The sequence below is a fragment of the Leishmania donovani genome, chromosome 10 (genome assembly GCF_000227135.1).
Source record: "Leishmania donovani BPK282A1 complete genome, chromosome 10".
Taxonomy (NCBI): domain Eukaryota; phylum Euglenozoa; class Kinetoplastea; order Trypanosomatida; family Trypanosomatidae; genus Leishmania; species Leishmania donovani.
In genome coordinates, this window is record NC_018237.1 from 111,102 (window position 1) to 125,716 (window position 14,615).

General features: G+C 63.0%; 3 protein-coding genes across 3 annotated transcripts; all 3 read left to right on the plus strand.

Annotated features, from left to right (window-relative positions):
- Window positions 1-216: 216 nt before the first annotated feature.
- Window positions 217-6,153, plus strand: LDBPK_100300 (hypothetical protein, conserved; the record flags this gene model as incomplete). The annotated part of the gene is made up of 1 exon (XM_003858821.1): window positions 217-6,153. The coding sequence occupies one exon, from the start codon at window positions 217-219 to the stop codon at window positions 6,151-6,153; it is 5,937 nt and encodes a 1,978-aa protein (XP_003858869.1).
- Window positions 6,154-7,279: 1,126 nt separating this feature from the next.
- LDBPK_100310 (isocitrate dehydrogenase [NADP], mitochondrial precursor, putative) lies at window positions 7,280-8,587 on the plus strand (the record flags this gene model as incomplete). Its single annotated transcript, XM_003858822.1, has 1 exon — window positions 7,280-8,587. One exon carries the CDS (start codon window positions 7,280-7,282, stop codon window positions 8,585-8,587), a length of 1,308 nt encoding a protein of 435 aa, XP_003858870.1.
- A 3,256-nt stretch (window positions 8,588-11,843) lies between these two features.
- Window positions 11,844-14,141, plus strand: LDBPK_100320 (hypothetical protein, conserved; the record flags this gene model as incomplete). The annotated part of the gene is made up of 1 exon (XM_003858823.1): window positions 11,844-14,141. One exon carries the CDS (start codon window positions 11,844-11,846, stop codon window positions 14,139-14,141), a length of 2,298 nt encoding a protein of 765 aa, XP_003858871.1.
- Between the last annotated feature and the right edge of the window lie 474 nt (window positions 14,142-14,615).

Below are 14,615 nucleotides of genomic sequence, written 5' to 3' on the forward strand. Positions count from 1 at the left end.
GAGGAAGAGGAGGAGGAGCTGGATGAGGCGGCCGTCGAGGATGACGCTGAGAGTGCGCTGCCGTCGCCGCCGCCCGACACGCTGCCGCGTTTGGTTCTCGTCGACACCTTCACCCATGAGGACCTTGGCGATATTGCCCGCCACGTGCGCTTCGTTGACCAGGAGCACGGGCTGGAGATGCTGCTCGTGCTGCTGCTTCCCAATGAAGCCGGAACGATGACTGCGTCGATGCAGGGCGCCGGCTGCGTCATAACGCCGACGCATCAAATGACGATGGAGGATGCCTACGCGGTCGGCTACGACCTTGTGCTGGCGCACAACATGGACCATCTGCTTGTTGACTTCTTCACGAACGAGTTTGTGTCATCGGTGGGACGGTGGCGCAACGACGTACGCTCGAAGGCGGCGGTGGGCAACTACATGAGCCTGCGCAGCGTGCTGCTCGGCGGGCTGGACACGGCCGCCCTTCAGCGCCTCATCTGGGATGACCGGATCGACGACACCGGGGTGCTGGAGCTGCTAGGAGCGCAGTCGCTCTCCACGCAGGGCGGAGCCCAACGGTACGGCGCGGCTACTCGGCATCTGCTGCAGCAGCAGGGAACCGCCGCTGAGGTCGAGGCTCCGGCCAAGCGTCACGGCAGCGGAGCCAGTCACTCCAGCCGCGGCGGCTCTGGCGAGTCCGACGCCGACCTCGCGCAGAGTGTCAATGAGTCGATTCTGGTCACGGGCGTGCCGCGGCTGCGCAAACGCCCAACGAGCGTGGCGCACTTCGGCGTTCGCTTGCCGGCACAGCAATGCGCAACGCATGAGCCCCTTTCGAGCTTCTCCACGAAAAGAGACGTCTTTTCGAGCGTGATGGCGCAGCCGACGGGTGCACGGCAGTTACACCGTCGTCGTCACTGTCAGGTCAGCGGCGCCGAGGACTTGGAGTGTGACGCAGACAGCAATGAGGACGCGCTAAAACACCAGCAGCGTCTCCTGCAAGGGGCACTAGAAACGGAACTGGGACGCTTGCTTGCCGAGAACGAAGGCAAGCAGGCCTACATCGACGCCATGCAAGCGGAGGTGGAGCGGCTGCAGCGCACTGTGGCCGTCCTCCGACGGCACCAGCGCGGAGCCCCTAGCGCGAGCGGCGACGGCTCCAACGCGAACCAGATATCAGAGCTTTCCGAAAGCGGCTCGATGATTCACCTTAGCAAGCAGCAGCAGATCTTCATCCTCAAGGAGCGGCTGGAGGCGGCGAACGGCCGGATTGTGGCCCTGCTGAGAGGTGGGCGGCCCAGCGGCGGCCCCCCGTCTCCCCGTCGGCGTGGCGGGGGCCGGGGTGGCGGCTTGAGCCGGCGCTCCCGCGGTAGCAGCGCGTCGGGAGGCCCAAGGAGTCCGACTCAGACGCCGAGCCCGACTGCATATTCCGCGTTTCTCACGAAGGTCACTGTACAGGAGGCGGAGCAAATGGCGGCGCTGGACTCTGATGCCAACGTCTCGCTCGATCAGCTGCAGCTTCACCGTCAGGAGGTGATCGCCGCCGCCAACGATACCGCCGGCCAAGCGGCCGCGGGCCAGAAGCAGCGCAGAGAGCGCGAGGCGGTGAACCAGGTAATTCACTCTCTCCAACTTGAGCTTCAGCAGCTGCAGGGGCGCCTGGACGACACCCGCCCCGGTAGCAGCCGGGCGGAGGCGGAGGGCTGTGAGGGTTTGCAGGCGCGCATGGCGAGCCGCTTGCAGTCTGCGCTGGAAGTGATGGAGGCGCAGAAGGTGCGCATCCGGCATCTGGAGGAGCTGCGGCAGATGGATCAGCTGCTGCACACCACTTTCAGCCGAGAAGGTTTGAAGGGCCGGAAGAAGGGTGCCGGGCGCAGCACCAGGTCTACCTCTGGCGTGTCCGGCGGCTCAGACGAGGCGGACCACGAACACGGAAGCAGCAGCTTCAGTGCAGACGAGGAAGGCGACGCTTTCGCAAGCGCGCGCGGCACCGCTTCGGGTCGCAGGGCGCGGCAGGCGCGCACCAAGGGCAAGAAGGCAGCCAAGTCCCGCTTCGGGGTAGAACTCGTGCCGGCCGGCAAGAAGGGGGCGACTGGTGGTGGTGGTGGTGGTGTGGCGCCGTCGAAGGACGCGACCAAGGGAGGCCTCGATGCGGCTGAAGACGCCGACAGTGACAGCACCCAGAAGATGGATATGGAGGAGGTCGCAGCGCGACGCACCGAGGCCGCCGTGCACGACGCCGTGACCTCTCTCCAGCGCACGCACCGACGGCAGCTCGCTGCTCTCGTCCAGACATGCAAGATGCAACTTGCCCGGGTGGCGCTGAAACTGCAGAAGCCCTCCACCAGTGCATACACAGCGCTGCTGCAGGAGGAGCTCTCCTGTGCCCAGCGTGAGCAGCGCGCTGCGTGGATGCGTCTGCAATTCACGCTGAGAAACCTGGGCCCAGACCAGTACGACGCAACGCTCGCGGAGCGAGCCTCATCCTCGGCGGCAGCGACGCCGCCTCTCATCTCTCTGCGCGTCACGCCGACGCCAGAACCCGATGCGACGGACAGCGGTGCGGCTCTCGGTGCTAGCGATGATACGAATATGGTCCCGCTCGGTGCGGTGACGGACCCCAACGTGCGATCCACGGCTGCGAACATCGCGCGGGAGTACGCGGCGTACGGTTTGCGCATCGCGTACGTGTCCAGCGAGCTCCAACGTGTGGAACAGAGCATGATGGACTCGCCAAGGCACCTGCCAGAGTTCGCGCCCGCAGCAACGCCTGCCGTTGCGGACACCCCACCGGAGCAGCAGCTGTTCTCCGTTTACCAGGCAGCCAAGGCTCGCGTGCAGGAAACGGTCGACACCTGCGGGCCAATTCAAGAGTACCTCGAGGCCGTGCAGGCGGAGCTGGCCATTGAGCAGCAGTTCCGCCCCTGGTGTGACGTGAATAGCGCGCAGCTTTTCAGTGCAGCGAACACGGCGCTCGTGCCGTCCACGCTGTGCATTGGCGCATCCATGTCCGGCTCGGCCGCCGCTTACGACCACACCCTACATAACCCGCACTCCTCAACGGTGTCCGCGACCACCGACCAGCTGGTGCTGCTGGCGGACGTGGATGCGAGCATGCGTGACGTCGCGGACGTGTATGCCACGATGTTGCGCGCACTGACGCCGAAGGGCAGCGGAGCTGCTATGAGCATATCCACCACCAGCAGTGGAAGCATCAGCCGCCACCACGCCTCACCCCCGGCCCGCGCCAGCAAGAAGCGCGACTCCAAGAAAGGTAGGCAGTCCGCAGTCTCACCGACGCAGCCAAAACCGGCAGCGTCGCAGCGCCGATTCGTGGCCAAGGCAGCCGACAAGAGGTCCAGCGGCTCCCCGGATGAGTCGGAATCGCTTCTGCCTCTTCGCGGCTCGGCTGGGTTCACTGTTGAGGAAGCTCTGGACGCGCTGCCGATCCAGCCAGATGACGTGGCCAGCTATCAGGGTCAGCTAGGGAGCATCTACATCTCCGAAGGAGTGCACAGTGCCGCGCAACAGCGGCTGTACGAGTTCATCCTTCGCGCCTACCAGCAACACTACATTCATCCGGTGCACATGGCGGCGGTGGAGTCCGCTCTGAGTTTGCCGTTGCCGGGCCACCGCGGCAGCGCCAGCGGAATCTCGAATGACGTCTCGAGGGAGTCGTCTGTCTCGGCGAGCGAGGCGCTGGTGGATCTAATGTCGGCTCAGGCGGGTGCCGCGCACGCGCAGCATCGCGAGGTAATGGCGCTGCTGGAGCTCATTGCCCCTACGATGACGCAAGCGCTACGCACGCTCACGAAGGGGCTGCAACGAGTGCAACACTTGCTGGATCGCGAGGATGACGGTGCGGCCTTCGCTGAGGCCTGCAGCGGAACCGGTCCGCCGTGCACCTCGCCGGTGTTCTTAACCGCCGTGGATGCAGCAGTTCTTGGGTGCGTCGTCGATGAGCTGCGGTGGCGGGAGTGGCGGCACTCTCTGCTTCCAAGCAAGAAGGACGGTACGGAATCCTCTGACCCCGCGCCACTTCCGACTGCGGGCGCAGCACCTAGCGAGCTGCTTACAGCGCTGATCCTGGCGCGCCGCGGCAGGAGTGGTGGTGGCCGCAGCGCTACCCCTACCACGGACGGTGGTGCTGACCTTGAGGATGCCCGGACCATTGGGCACTACGCGGCCTTCTGCGCTGCGCGAGAGCGAGCCGCTCGCAACGCTCACTCAAGCCAGGGTTCACCTGTGCCCGGGCCCGCTGAGTCGCCGTCGTCTGAGGCAGAGGACCTGTTTCACCTGACGGACGCCCCGCCGATGCTGTTGGTGCCGAGCGACGCGAGCGGCATCAGCGCCTTGGCTGCGACTGGAGGCGACAACGCCGATGTGGGCCTCACGGTTGCCCACGAGCTGGCGGCACTTTTTAGCAAGCGTCGACGGCAGGATGCCCATGGTGACGACGACAAGGCCGCAGCCCTGCTCGAGGAGATCTACCTCGACGATGGTGAATACGGCGGAGCGGGCGTGCTTGGCGGAGACTCGAACACGGAGGCGATGCGCAGTATCCGGCGAGAGCTGGAGTACCTGCAGGCGGCGAAGCAGCAGCGCATGTGGGAACTCATGATGCGGTTCGAGTTGCACAAGGAGCGCTGCGCTGGCAAAACGGACGGTAGCGGCCGCCTGGAGCCCAAGTTTGGCACTGCCGGTGCGCGCGGTGCCGATGACCGCGCCTCGTTGCCCTCCGTCGACCCCGACCGTCTCGGCTTCGAGGTAAAGTCTGGAAGCGCGGCCTGGTACGGGATGGAGGCTGCAAAGCGGGTGCACAACATTCTGCGCCGCCGCGCGCGTCCTGATCAGATCATCGTCGGTGGCGGCCCGCACGGCGGCAGCGTCGGCATTGAGCTCAGTCGCCGCACCGCGCAGCCGGGGTCAAGCACGGCAGGCAGCAGTAAGTCGGGCAATATCGGCGGTGCCGGGGCTGCCCCTGGCAGTGGTGTGTTGGGCCAGGAGGACGAGGACGAGGGCTACGCACACTCTTCTGCTGAAGAGGAAGCGTTGTTCACCCTTGGTCCTTATGCGTCGCATCAGCGGTCCGCTCGCAGCACTGGGCGGGCTACCCCGTCGACGGTGCGCCTTCCTCCCCTGCGCCAGCATTTGTTGTCTCGTGCGCAGCAGGGCCGCGACGGTCTCGCCGGCCACGGCGGCAACACCGCGCTGATGGCAGGCGTGGGATACTTGTCGCCACGCGATGTCCTAAGTCTGAACGCGTACGGGCGCATGGCCCCCGGTGGCGCGTACGACTACTCAGGCGCCACCGAACCTCTCCACGCCGCCGGTAGCCTTACCGAGCAGGTGCTGGCGTACCGAGAAGCGCTGATGCGCTCTGCCGGCCGCGTTGTGCCAATGCCGTTCACCACCTACGCCAACGGGGATCCGTACTGCTTGCCACTCTCGACATGGCCAGCGTCATCGGGGAAGACCGGCGCGGCTGGCAGCGACCGCTACGACCCGCTAGGCCGCCAACTGCCTTCGCCGGTGCCGCTGCCGGATTTGACTGCGTGGGTGTACGGAGTCCCTGAGGGGTACGCCTCGTCGCTCCTGCAGCAGCAGACCACTGGCTCTCATCAGCCGCAGAACATGGCCCTCTTCATGCCCCGCTACGACTGCTCCCCGCTTGCCAAGGTTGAGGGGCGTCAGCGCGCGTGTATGACGTCGGCGATGCCACAGTCACTGAGTCGCGGCCGCAGCTTTCCGGCTGGTGCCTCCACCTACTCCACGCCCGCTGCCCTTGCTGCGCAGCGACTACAGGCAATGCTCAGCGTGTCCATGTGTGACCCGTCTGTCGCCACAGTTCCCGCCGCCATGGAAGCCACCACCGCCGGAAGCCGCGGGGCGCTTCCGACGACGCGAGGTCGTGCTTATCCTGTGCACTTGGGGCGGAGCGGCGGGGCTGCGATAGCACAGCCGTGCTCACCGGCGCCGCCTTTGACGAAGCGGGCTCTGGCCAGCGCGAGCGCCGTCGACGCCGACGCTGCGCCCTCTTCGGAGACCGACCTAAGAACGGCTGGGGAAGGCGAAGTCAGTGAGTCGAACTACGAGTCTTTCGTTTTTGACGAGAAAGACTTGAACCCCCTTGCAGAGACGCTGGGGCCCGCGAAGGGCAGCTCCTCTTGAACAGGGATGGGTGACGTGGCCGCAAGCGCGCGGAAGAGTGTAGGCGCATGGGGTATACGTGTATGGTTGTGCACGCGTGCAACAAGGTGCATCGCCGTCATTCTCTTCTTCGTCCCCCTTCCCCCTCCCCTCCCCATCGCACAGCCCATCCACACAAGCTTCGATGTACAGCACAGAGACGTCAGCTGGTCTCTCTCTGTTTTTCTTCGCTTCTGTCGTATGTTGCCGTATGGCTCCCTCCCCCCAGACACCGAGTCTGTTCCGTGCTTTCCCGTTTCTGTGGTGCTCGGTAGCCTTGGGTTAGGTGCGCGAGCGTGTGCGCTTCGGTCTCCCTCGCGCTGCCACACCGTTGTCTTTTTCTGCTGTTCCCGGCCCCACGCTCTCTGTGTCTGTCTGTCTGCCCTTCACCGCTCTGCGCGATGCGTGGCTGTTACACGTGCGTGTAGTGCGAGGAGAAGGGGAATGCGACGTAGAGGCCTCACGGGCACGTGAATCGGGTCAACACATCCATGGAGCCGAGCAAGGAAACAGCGAGAAGGCCAGTTCACAAAAAAAAAACAGCAAAGACCCTAAGAAACACGCATCGATGCCACCGACACCCAAGAGGTGTGCGTGTGCGTGTGGGGGTGGGGGGGGGGGGGCAGTGCTGCTCCGTCTTCTTAAGCATGGCTTCTTCTCATAGGTCTCTACCCCTTCTGTGACACTGCCGCTCTCTCTCTTCCTTTCTTCCCGCCTTTCCGCCACTTCACACGCGCATGCATCGGGGGTGATGGATGCGTGTGTGTGTGTGCCCTACAATCGAGCACCGGCAGTCACCCTCCTTCTCCACACACACAAACACCTCCACACCTGACCTGCCCTCGACACACTCCCGATTTAGCGCCCAAACACATACCCATACCGCCTCGCCCTCCCTCTCTCTGCTTGTGTTTTGCGCCTTCCTTGTACGTCTTTTCTAGTACCTTTTCTTATTGTTATATACTTGAGAGAGAACACCTGACATTGCGCCTTCTCCCGCCGCCCTCGTCCACGCACAGCCTCCCATTAGGAATACGCGCTCGAGTCGCTGACGTCCTCATTGTCCTTCTTGCGGCCTTCCCTTGCTTGCTGTTCCGATCCGCGCGAAATGTTCCGCCGTGTTTCGGCTGCTTCGGCGAGCTCGCTCGTCGCCGCACGCTCCTTCTCCAGCACCAACGTCTACCTGGACAAGCGCATCAAGGTAAAGAATGAGGTGGTAGACATGGACGGCGACGAGATGACGCGCATTATCTGGTCGTTCATCAAGGAAAAGCTGATCCTGCCCTACGTGGATGTCCCGATCAACTACTTTGACCTCAGCGTGACTAACCGTGACGCGACGAACGACAAGGTCACGGTTGAAGCCGCCGAAGCGATCAAGAAGTGCAACGTTGGCATCAAGTGCGCCACCATCACCCCCGATGAGGCCCGCGTGAAGGAGTTCAACCTGAAGAAGATGTGGAAGAGCCCAAACGGCACCATCCGGAACATCCTTGGCGGCACGGTGTTCCGTGAGCCGATCATCGTCTCCAACATCCCACGTATCGTCCCTCAGTGGCACAATCCCATCGTGGTCGGCCGCCACGCCTTCGGCGACCAGTACAAGGCGACGGATGCTGTTTTGAAGCCCGGCAAGCTGCAGCTCGTGCACACACCCGCCGACGGCAGCGCGCCGACAACGCTGGATGTATACGACTTCAAGGGCGAGGGTGTCGGGCTGGCCATGTACAACACGAAGGAGAGCATTGAGGGCTTTGCGAAGAGCTGCTTCCAGTACGCGTTGATGCGCAAGTACCCACTGGTTTTGACGACGAAGAACACCATCCTGAAGAAGTACGATGGCATGTTCCTGCAGACCTTCCAGCGCATGTATGACGAGCAGTACAAGGCCGACTTCGAGAAGGCCGGCATCACGTACAACCACCGCCTCATCGATGACCAGGTGGCGCAGATGATCAAGGGCGAGGGCGGCTTCGTGTGGGCGTGCAAGAACTACGATGGCGACGTGCAGAGCGACATCGTGGCGCAAGGCTTCGGCTCGCTGGGCCTCATGACCTCTGTGCTGATGTGCCCGGATGGCAAGACAATCGAGGCCGAGGCCGCCCACGGCACGGTGACGCGTCACTACCGCCAGCATCAGCAGGGCAAGGAGACGAGCACGAACTCCGTCGCCTCCATCTACGCCTGGACGCGCGGTCTCGCCCATCGTGGCAAGCTTGACGGCAACAGCGACCTCGTCAAGTTCTCGGAGACGCTGGAGAGGGTGGTCGTCAAGGCGATTGAGGATGGCCACATGACGAAGGACCTGGCCCTCTGCGTCTACGGCTCCAGCGGCGTCAAGCGTGAACATTACGAGACGACGGAGCAGTTCCTCGACAGCGTCGATGCAGCCCTGAAGAAGGCGATGAGCGCGTAAAGAGGCGGCACAGTGACGGACGAAAGCGCTAGCAAGGAGACCCTGCGGACGTGAGGAAATACGTGTGCGGGGAGGCGCGCTTGCCAGCGCCGCGCTGTTCCGTCGGCGCATGTCTTCTCCTGTGCGTGTGCGTGCGTGTGCCTGCATTTTGGTGTGTGTCTCGTAGCATTCAGGACGGCTGCGGCCACCTTCTCGTCCGCCCCTGTGCCGGTATGGTGTGCGCCTGTGCGCTTCGCAGGCGCCCAAAACGGTGCGTGTGGCCAGCCCCGCTCTTTCAAGCTCGCCCTCGCCGTCTGTGCCTTCTCCGCGGCACCAGCACCGCCACCGTCACCTGTGGTACGGCCATCAACGCCCGTTTTCCGTGCCCTAACGCCGTTCTCCGCTGCTGGCTCGTGGACACATCCCGCAAGCAGTCAGAGACAGCGGGACAGTGGCTGTAAGCGGAGAGCGAGAGGCGGTAGCGGCGGGAGTCGAGGAGGCGGGAGCTGACTAGCTTCAAGCCGTAGGCGGTGCCAGATGAGGATCCTGCCGATGAGGTGTGGGCCCGCCCCTCACCATTGAGGTCACCATCAACTATACAGCACACCAAAGAAAAGAGCGTCGTGGCCGTCGCAGCGAAGGCAACGACGAAGAACAGCTGCGCCTAGTGTGTATATATAAGCTATCTATATCTTTCCCACTAACGTATTTTCCATTGAAGTATTGACGTTTCCCGTTGCTTGCGTGTGTGTGCGGATGAGATGTATGCGAACGGCGCACCTCAATGCTGGTAACAGTTTGTCGGCGGCGGCGCGGGGAGGGTGGTGGGGAGTGGCCAGCACCCCATGAATTCGTGGCGCTCCCTCTTGTGTGTTTCAAATCTCCGCCGGCGAGGACGTGAGAAAGCCGAGATCGCTCATACACGCTGCGGAGCTTTTTTTTACAGACTGAGCAAGTGGCCGCCGTCCAGAAACACCTCACTGTCTTTTTCTTAGGGTCCAGAGACAGGGCCGCGATGTGCGCGTTCTCATGATCCAGCAATCCACCCCCTCCTTGCCTGCATGGCCTCTTGGGTCTATCCTCCCCTCTGCTCGCACAGCATGGCAGCTGCAACGCGCACGCACGCCCCTCTCGCTCCCTGCACCCTCTCTCCCCCCCCCCCCCTCTCTTTCTGCAGACGATGCGCCAGCTCAACGGAACGAGTGTTTTAGGCTCATCGCTTCACCAGTCACCACCCCGACAGAGACCACCGCTGTCAAGCATGCTGGGTGCACCAAGTCCGGCAGCAGGCGAATTCAGACGCCGTCTTGCACTGCGTGAGAGGTGAAGGGCGGACTAGGCAGCAGAGGCACTAGCCGGCCGAAGATCCTGGCAGCCCTCTCCGCGCCGAGGAGCAGCACAAGCCGCAAGAAATTTCAAAAAACTCGGAAGACAGGGCTGCCCGTCGGGTGGCCCGATGATCGGCCGTACAAAGAGAAGGCGATGATGAAATTGCTCACAGGGGCGGAAGCTTGCCACGCGGGAAGACGACACGCCACGGAGCTGCATTTTCTTCTGCTAGAGTGCATGCTGATGCAGCTGTGTTGCACGTGCACACGGGCAGGCACTTAGTCAGCTTGGCTGTCTTGATCATGCGCATACGATGCGCACGACGAGAACACACCCGGCCGACACATACTTCATCATGTCGGCACACGGACGGTGTGTCAGCCCGGGTGTGCAGAAGCAGGGCAGGAGGAAGACGGCGGGGCGGCACTGCTCCCCCTCCCTTCATCGCCGAACCGGCAAACTCATCCCCTAGCCACACTGGTTCTGCGGTTGCTGTAGAGCCGATGGTGGGTCATTGCCCCCCCCCCCCTCGCCGCGTGTAGCCGCACGGATGGAAGACAGCACGAATGACCTCGCTGCCTTCACAGATGCCTCGAGAGCGGGATGACAGGGAAGGAATACGGGAGAGGTGGCATGAAGGCGATGCCTTGGTGGTGGGGGTGGGCTGGGCGGATCATCTGTGAAGGCGAGACACACCCACGCATGTCGCCAGAGGAGCAGGTAGGGCAACGGATTCGGAGTCACGGCAGAGGGTCGAAGTGGCACTGCGATGGCCAGGCTCCCCCCGTTGGTCTAGCTCCCCTCCCCACACCTGTGCACAAGCCACACACCAGCGCTGTGCTGTCGCCGACGTGAATGTCCGTCGTTGTCGATGAAGGCACATCAAGAAGCGAAGCAAAGAAAACGAGAGAAGTGATAAGCAGGGCATCAGATGTCATCGCACGTAGCAGTGGTCGCTTCTGGTAGTGGATGTGTGAGCAGCGCAGCAGACGCCTCAGCTGGGGACGTGTGAGGGGGCATCGACGGCGTACAGTGATGTCCTGACATCAGTGGTGGACCGTACACTGGGTAAACTGCCAGTAGCACTGCTGCCGCCCCATTGGCGCTTCTTCGCTGCCTACCGGTGTTGTTATTGCTGCTCCCGTTGAAGTGATGACTGTGGCCATGGGCTGCCCCACTTCCCCACGCCCTCCTACCTCTTTCACTTGGACTCACGTCCTGCATCCTCTGCCGTTAACGGGCTCGTGGGCAAACGCGCGCGGAGTGCGCTGCATGAGCACACCCGCCCGGCTGACACACACACACACACAGCGCACGCACCGCTGCTGTTGGCAGCGCCCAATCGGTTGACGCCCCCCTCCCCCACACACACTCTCCCCTTCACACCACACACCATATCACCTCCCCCCTTCCCTCCCCCGACCTTACAAGGAAGGGCGAGAAAGACAGACAGACTGACCGAGGAGGAGGAAGAACAAGAGAGAGAGAGCGGTACTGAGCACCGACACGAGACGGGAGCGAAAGCCATCTCGACGGCGCGTAGATTCGATCATACAGAGAGTGTGCCCTCGCCGCGTGCCTTGCTCTCCACGCCGACGCGCGTGTGTAGTTGTGAGGCGTTGACCGAGGAAAGCAGAAATCAGTTACCCCCACGCTCTCCCTTGCGCACTCCTTTAAAGTACGTTAGTGACGACGCCAACGTGGTGCTCGCACACGCACCACCACCACCACCACCGACAAAGGAAGCAGTCGCCCCAGCTCCTTTCCTTACTTGCACCGCCGCACATACCTGCACACTCAGCGAAGAGTGCCTTCATAAAGCATCGTTCCTTTGCCTGCCTCAGCACACATAGATAGAATCTCAAGATACGTAGAAAGGGTCGCGGGCAAACTAGAGGAGACGGTCACTGCCACCTTTAGTGCTGTACCAATCCTGCTCAGCCCCGCCATGAGCACCAACGCCCAGGAGCTGGTGCGCCAGCTCACGGAGAACCCAGAGGTTCTGGAGAGCATGCAGCACATGATCTCTCTGCTGCGCGCCAATCCTCCGCGTATCTCCGGCAGCAGCAACGGTGGAGGCCTCGGCAGCGTGGAGACCAACGGACCTGAGAGAGGTGCACAGCAGTGTGTGCGACCACCGCGCAGCGAATATGGTACTGACGCTGATTACGGTCATCACCGGCCCACAACCAGGCGTAAGCTGCACAGCAGTGATGGCACCGGCCACAGCGCGACCTCCCTGTCTGCGTCGTCGTTGACGCAGGAGGCGCACTCTTTCTATAGTGACGACAGGGTCGGTGCGCGCACCACCGTCAGTGGTCACAACGCCGCCACCGGCGGCGCATCTTCGCCGACGCCAACCTTCGTCGCAACAGGATCCCGCGCAGCGCCTCAAGTGGTGGCTGCGGCCTCACGGCTTGCGCCGCGCCGCTCCTCGCTTCTCTCGACGCCGCACGAGCATCGCCCCGCCACGGCTCCTGATGAGCAGCTGATGGCCACGGCCAACAGGCTGACGGAGGCGCAGCGACGCATTGCAGAGCTAGAAAAGGAACTGCAGCGCACCACGCAACGGGTGGACCAGCTGTCCGATGTGGTGCAGCGGCAGAAGGACGAGCTACAGGCCACGAAGGATCGGCATGCGCTAGAGATGGAGGAAACACGACACGCCTACAACGCCGTGATTCACCGCAAAGACGAGGTGCAAGAGGAGGCGCTGCGCCAGCTGCTCAAATCCCGCCAGCTGATGGTGTCGGCAGCCAAGTACGAGGCCGTCGTGGCGGCGAAGAAGTTTCACGCTCAGCAGTTGGAAAAGGAGAACAACACCGGCGCCGATGATGGGACGGGAAGCGCAAAGGGGTTGGCAGGCGTACAGGCAAGCTCCAACCCCAACGAGCACGGCACTCACCCCGGGCTAGCGCCAAGTCAGACATCAGTGAACGCGCGGCACTCTTCGACGCTCGGCCACGGGTCGGGCGCGACGGCCAAGTACAACAGTGCTCTGAAGCGTGACCGCCAGAATGACGAGGAGGACTTTGTTGACGGTGCCGGCGTCGCGACTGGCGCACAAGAGCCTGGTGAGGCGCGATACGGAGAAGCAACCCACCAACGTCCGCCAATGAAGCGCACTGCGTTGGACACATCTCATCTGCAGGGCAGCGCTGATCGTGCCGTAGAAGGACGGAGGGGCGTTGTGGCGACCAAGGCGGAGACGTCTCCCGCGTACATCACCACCCCCACGCCGGTGGGCAAGGCGTCCACCGCGCTCGTCGACCCGCGCACTCAGTCACGCAGCGCACGCAAGCGGCGCACCCCGCGCACGCCGAGCCGCACAAACGCTGAGCGCCTCGCCGGGTCGATGGCGGAGAACCGAATCCGCTCGCAGCAGCGCTTGCCCGGGACGGCGTCGCTAAAGATCGAGAGCCCCACGCCTGTGGTGAGCACGGCGTGGACGGCGGACCGCTCTCTCACGGGCAGTTGTACGCCGCCGCCCTCCAGCGCTGGCATGTACACGGTGTCCGAGGCGGTGACCAAACATCATCAACTGCACCCGCAGCAGCACGTGCAACAAGCTCCGTCCACGCGACCGCCGCTCATGCAGCGTGCAGCGGGTCGTCTTCCTCCGGCTCCGCACCGCACCGCAGCTGCCCCGACGGCGGTGCCCAACACGCGAAGTGGCACCTCTTCCATTGCTTCCGGTGGCCCGACGCGGTCACCGTCGCCTGTGAATCCGAAGCGTGGCGCCATGCTGCCGCGCCGCTTCATCTTTACAGGTCTGAAAGACCATGAACCTCAGCGGCTGGTCAGCGCAATAGCCGCGGTCGGTGACGATGCCGCGGCGCTGGCGAGTGACCTCGACGAGCCGCCGCCAAGCAGCACGACTCACGTTGTGCTGCGCGGGACGCCGCGTAGCGTCAAGGCTCTCTGCGGGGTGGTGTCGGGCAAGTGGCTTGTCTCACCCGAATACGTGTACAACAGCCAGCAAAGTGGCTTCTGGCTAGACGAGCTCGAGGAGGGCGGTCTGCGCATCTTTCCACCGCCGCTGAAGTGCCAGCGTTTCCTTCTGACTGTTGAGCACCCAAGCATCCGTGCGAAGCTGGCGCAGGTGATCGAGTACGGCGGTGGCGAGGTGTTGCCAAGCGGCAGTGACAAGCGTGGCCCTAGCGCCGGCGACAATGTGGCGCAGGACGTTATTGTGATCACCTCTGGCGATGACCTCTTGCGATATGCAACGCAAGACCGCGTGTAACGCGTCAGCTTGGCGAGACCGTGTACCGAGCCCGTCTCGTTGACTGTCCACACTGTGTGCCCGTGTGTGTGTGTGTGTGTGTGTGTGTGACGGACTTCATGGTGATCCGCATAGAGTCGTTGCTGTTGAAGAGCGACATCCGTTTCGCCGCCTCTCTGGCTCTTACTTCTCCTTCTCGTATTAGCTTTTTTTTCTGTTGTGTGCGTATGTATTCGTCGTTCTCGCTCGCTCGCGGTGGTGACGTGCCGCGCCCTTCCTTGCCGGCCGGCGAGGGAGGAGATGGGGGATATTAGGAGACCATGGGAGGTGTGCTGTATGCATGTTACCCTGCCTCGTCCCCTCCCTGCACTGCACACACATTTCTTCGCGTGTGTGTGTGTGTGTGTGTGTATGTGTGTGCATGTGTGTAGCGGCTTTGTGACGGTTTTTTGTTCGCTCATGTTCTTCCCCGCCATGCTTGCTTGTTTCGCTAGG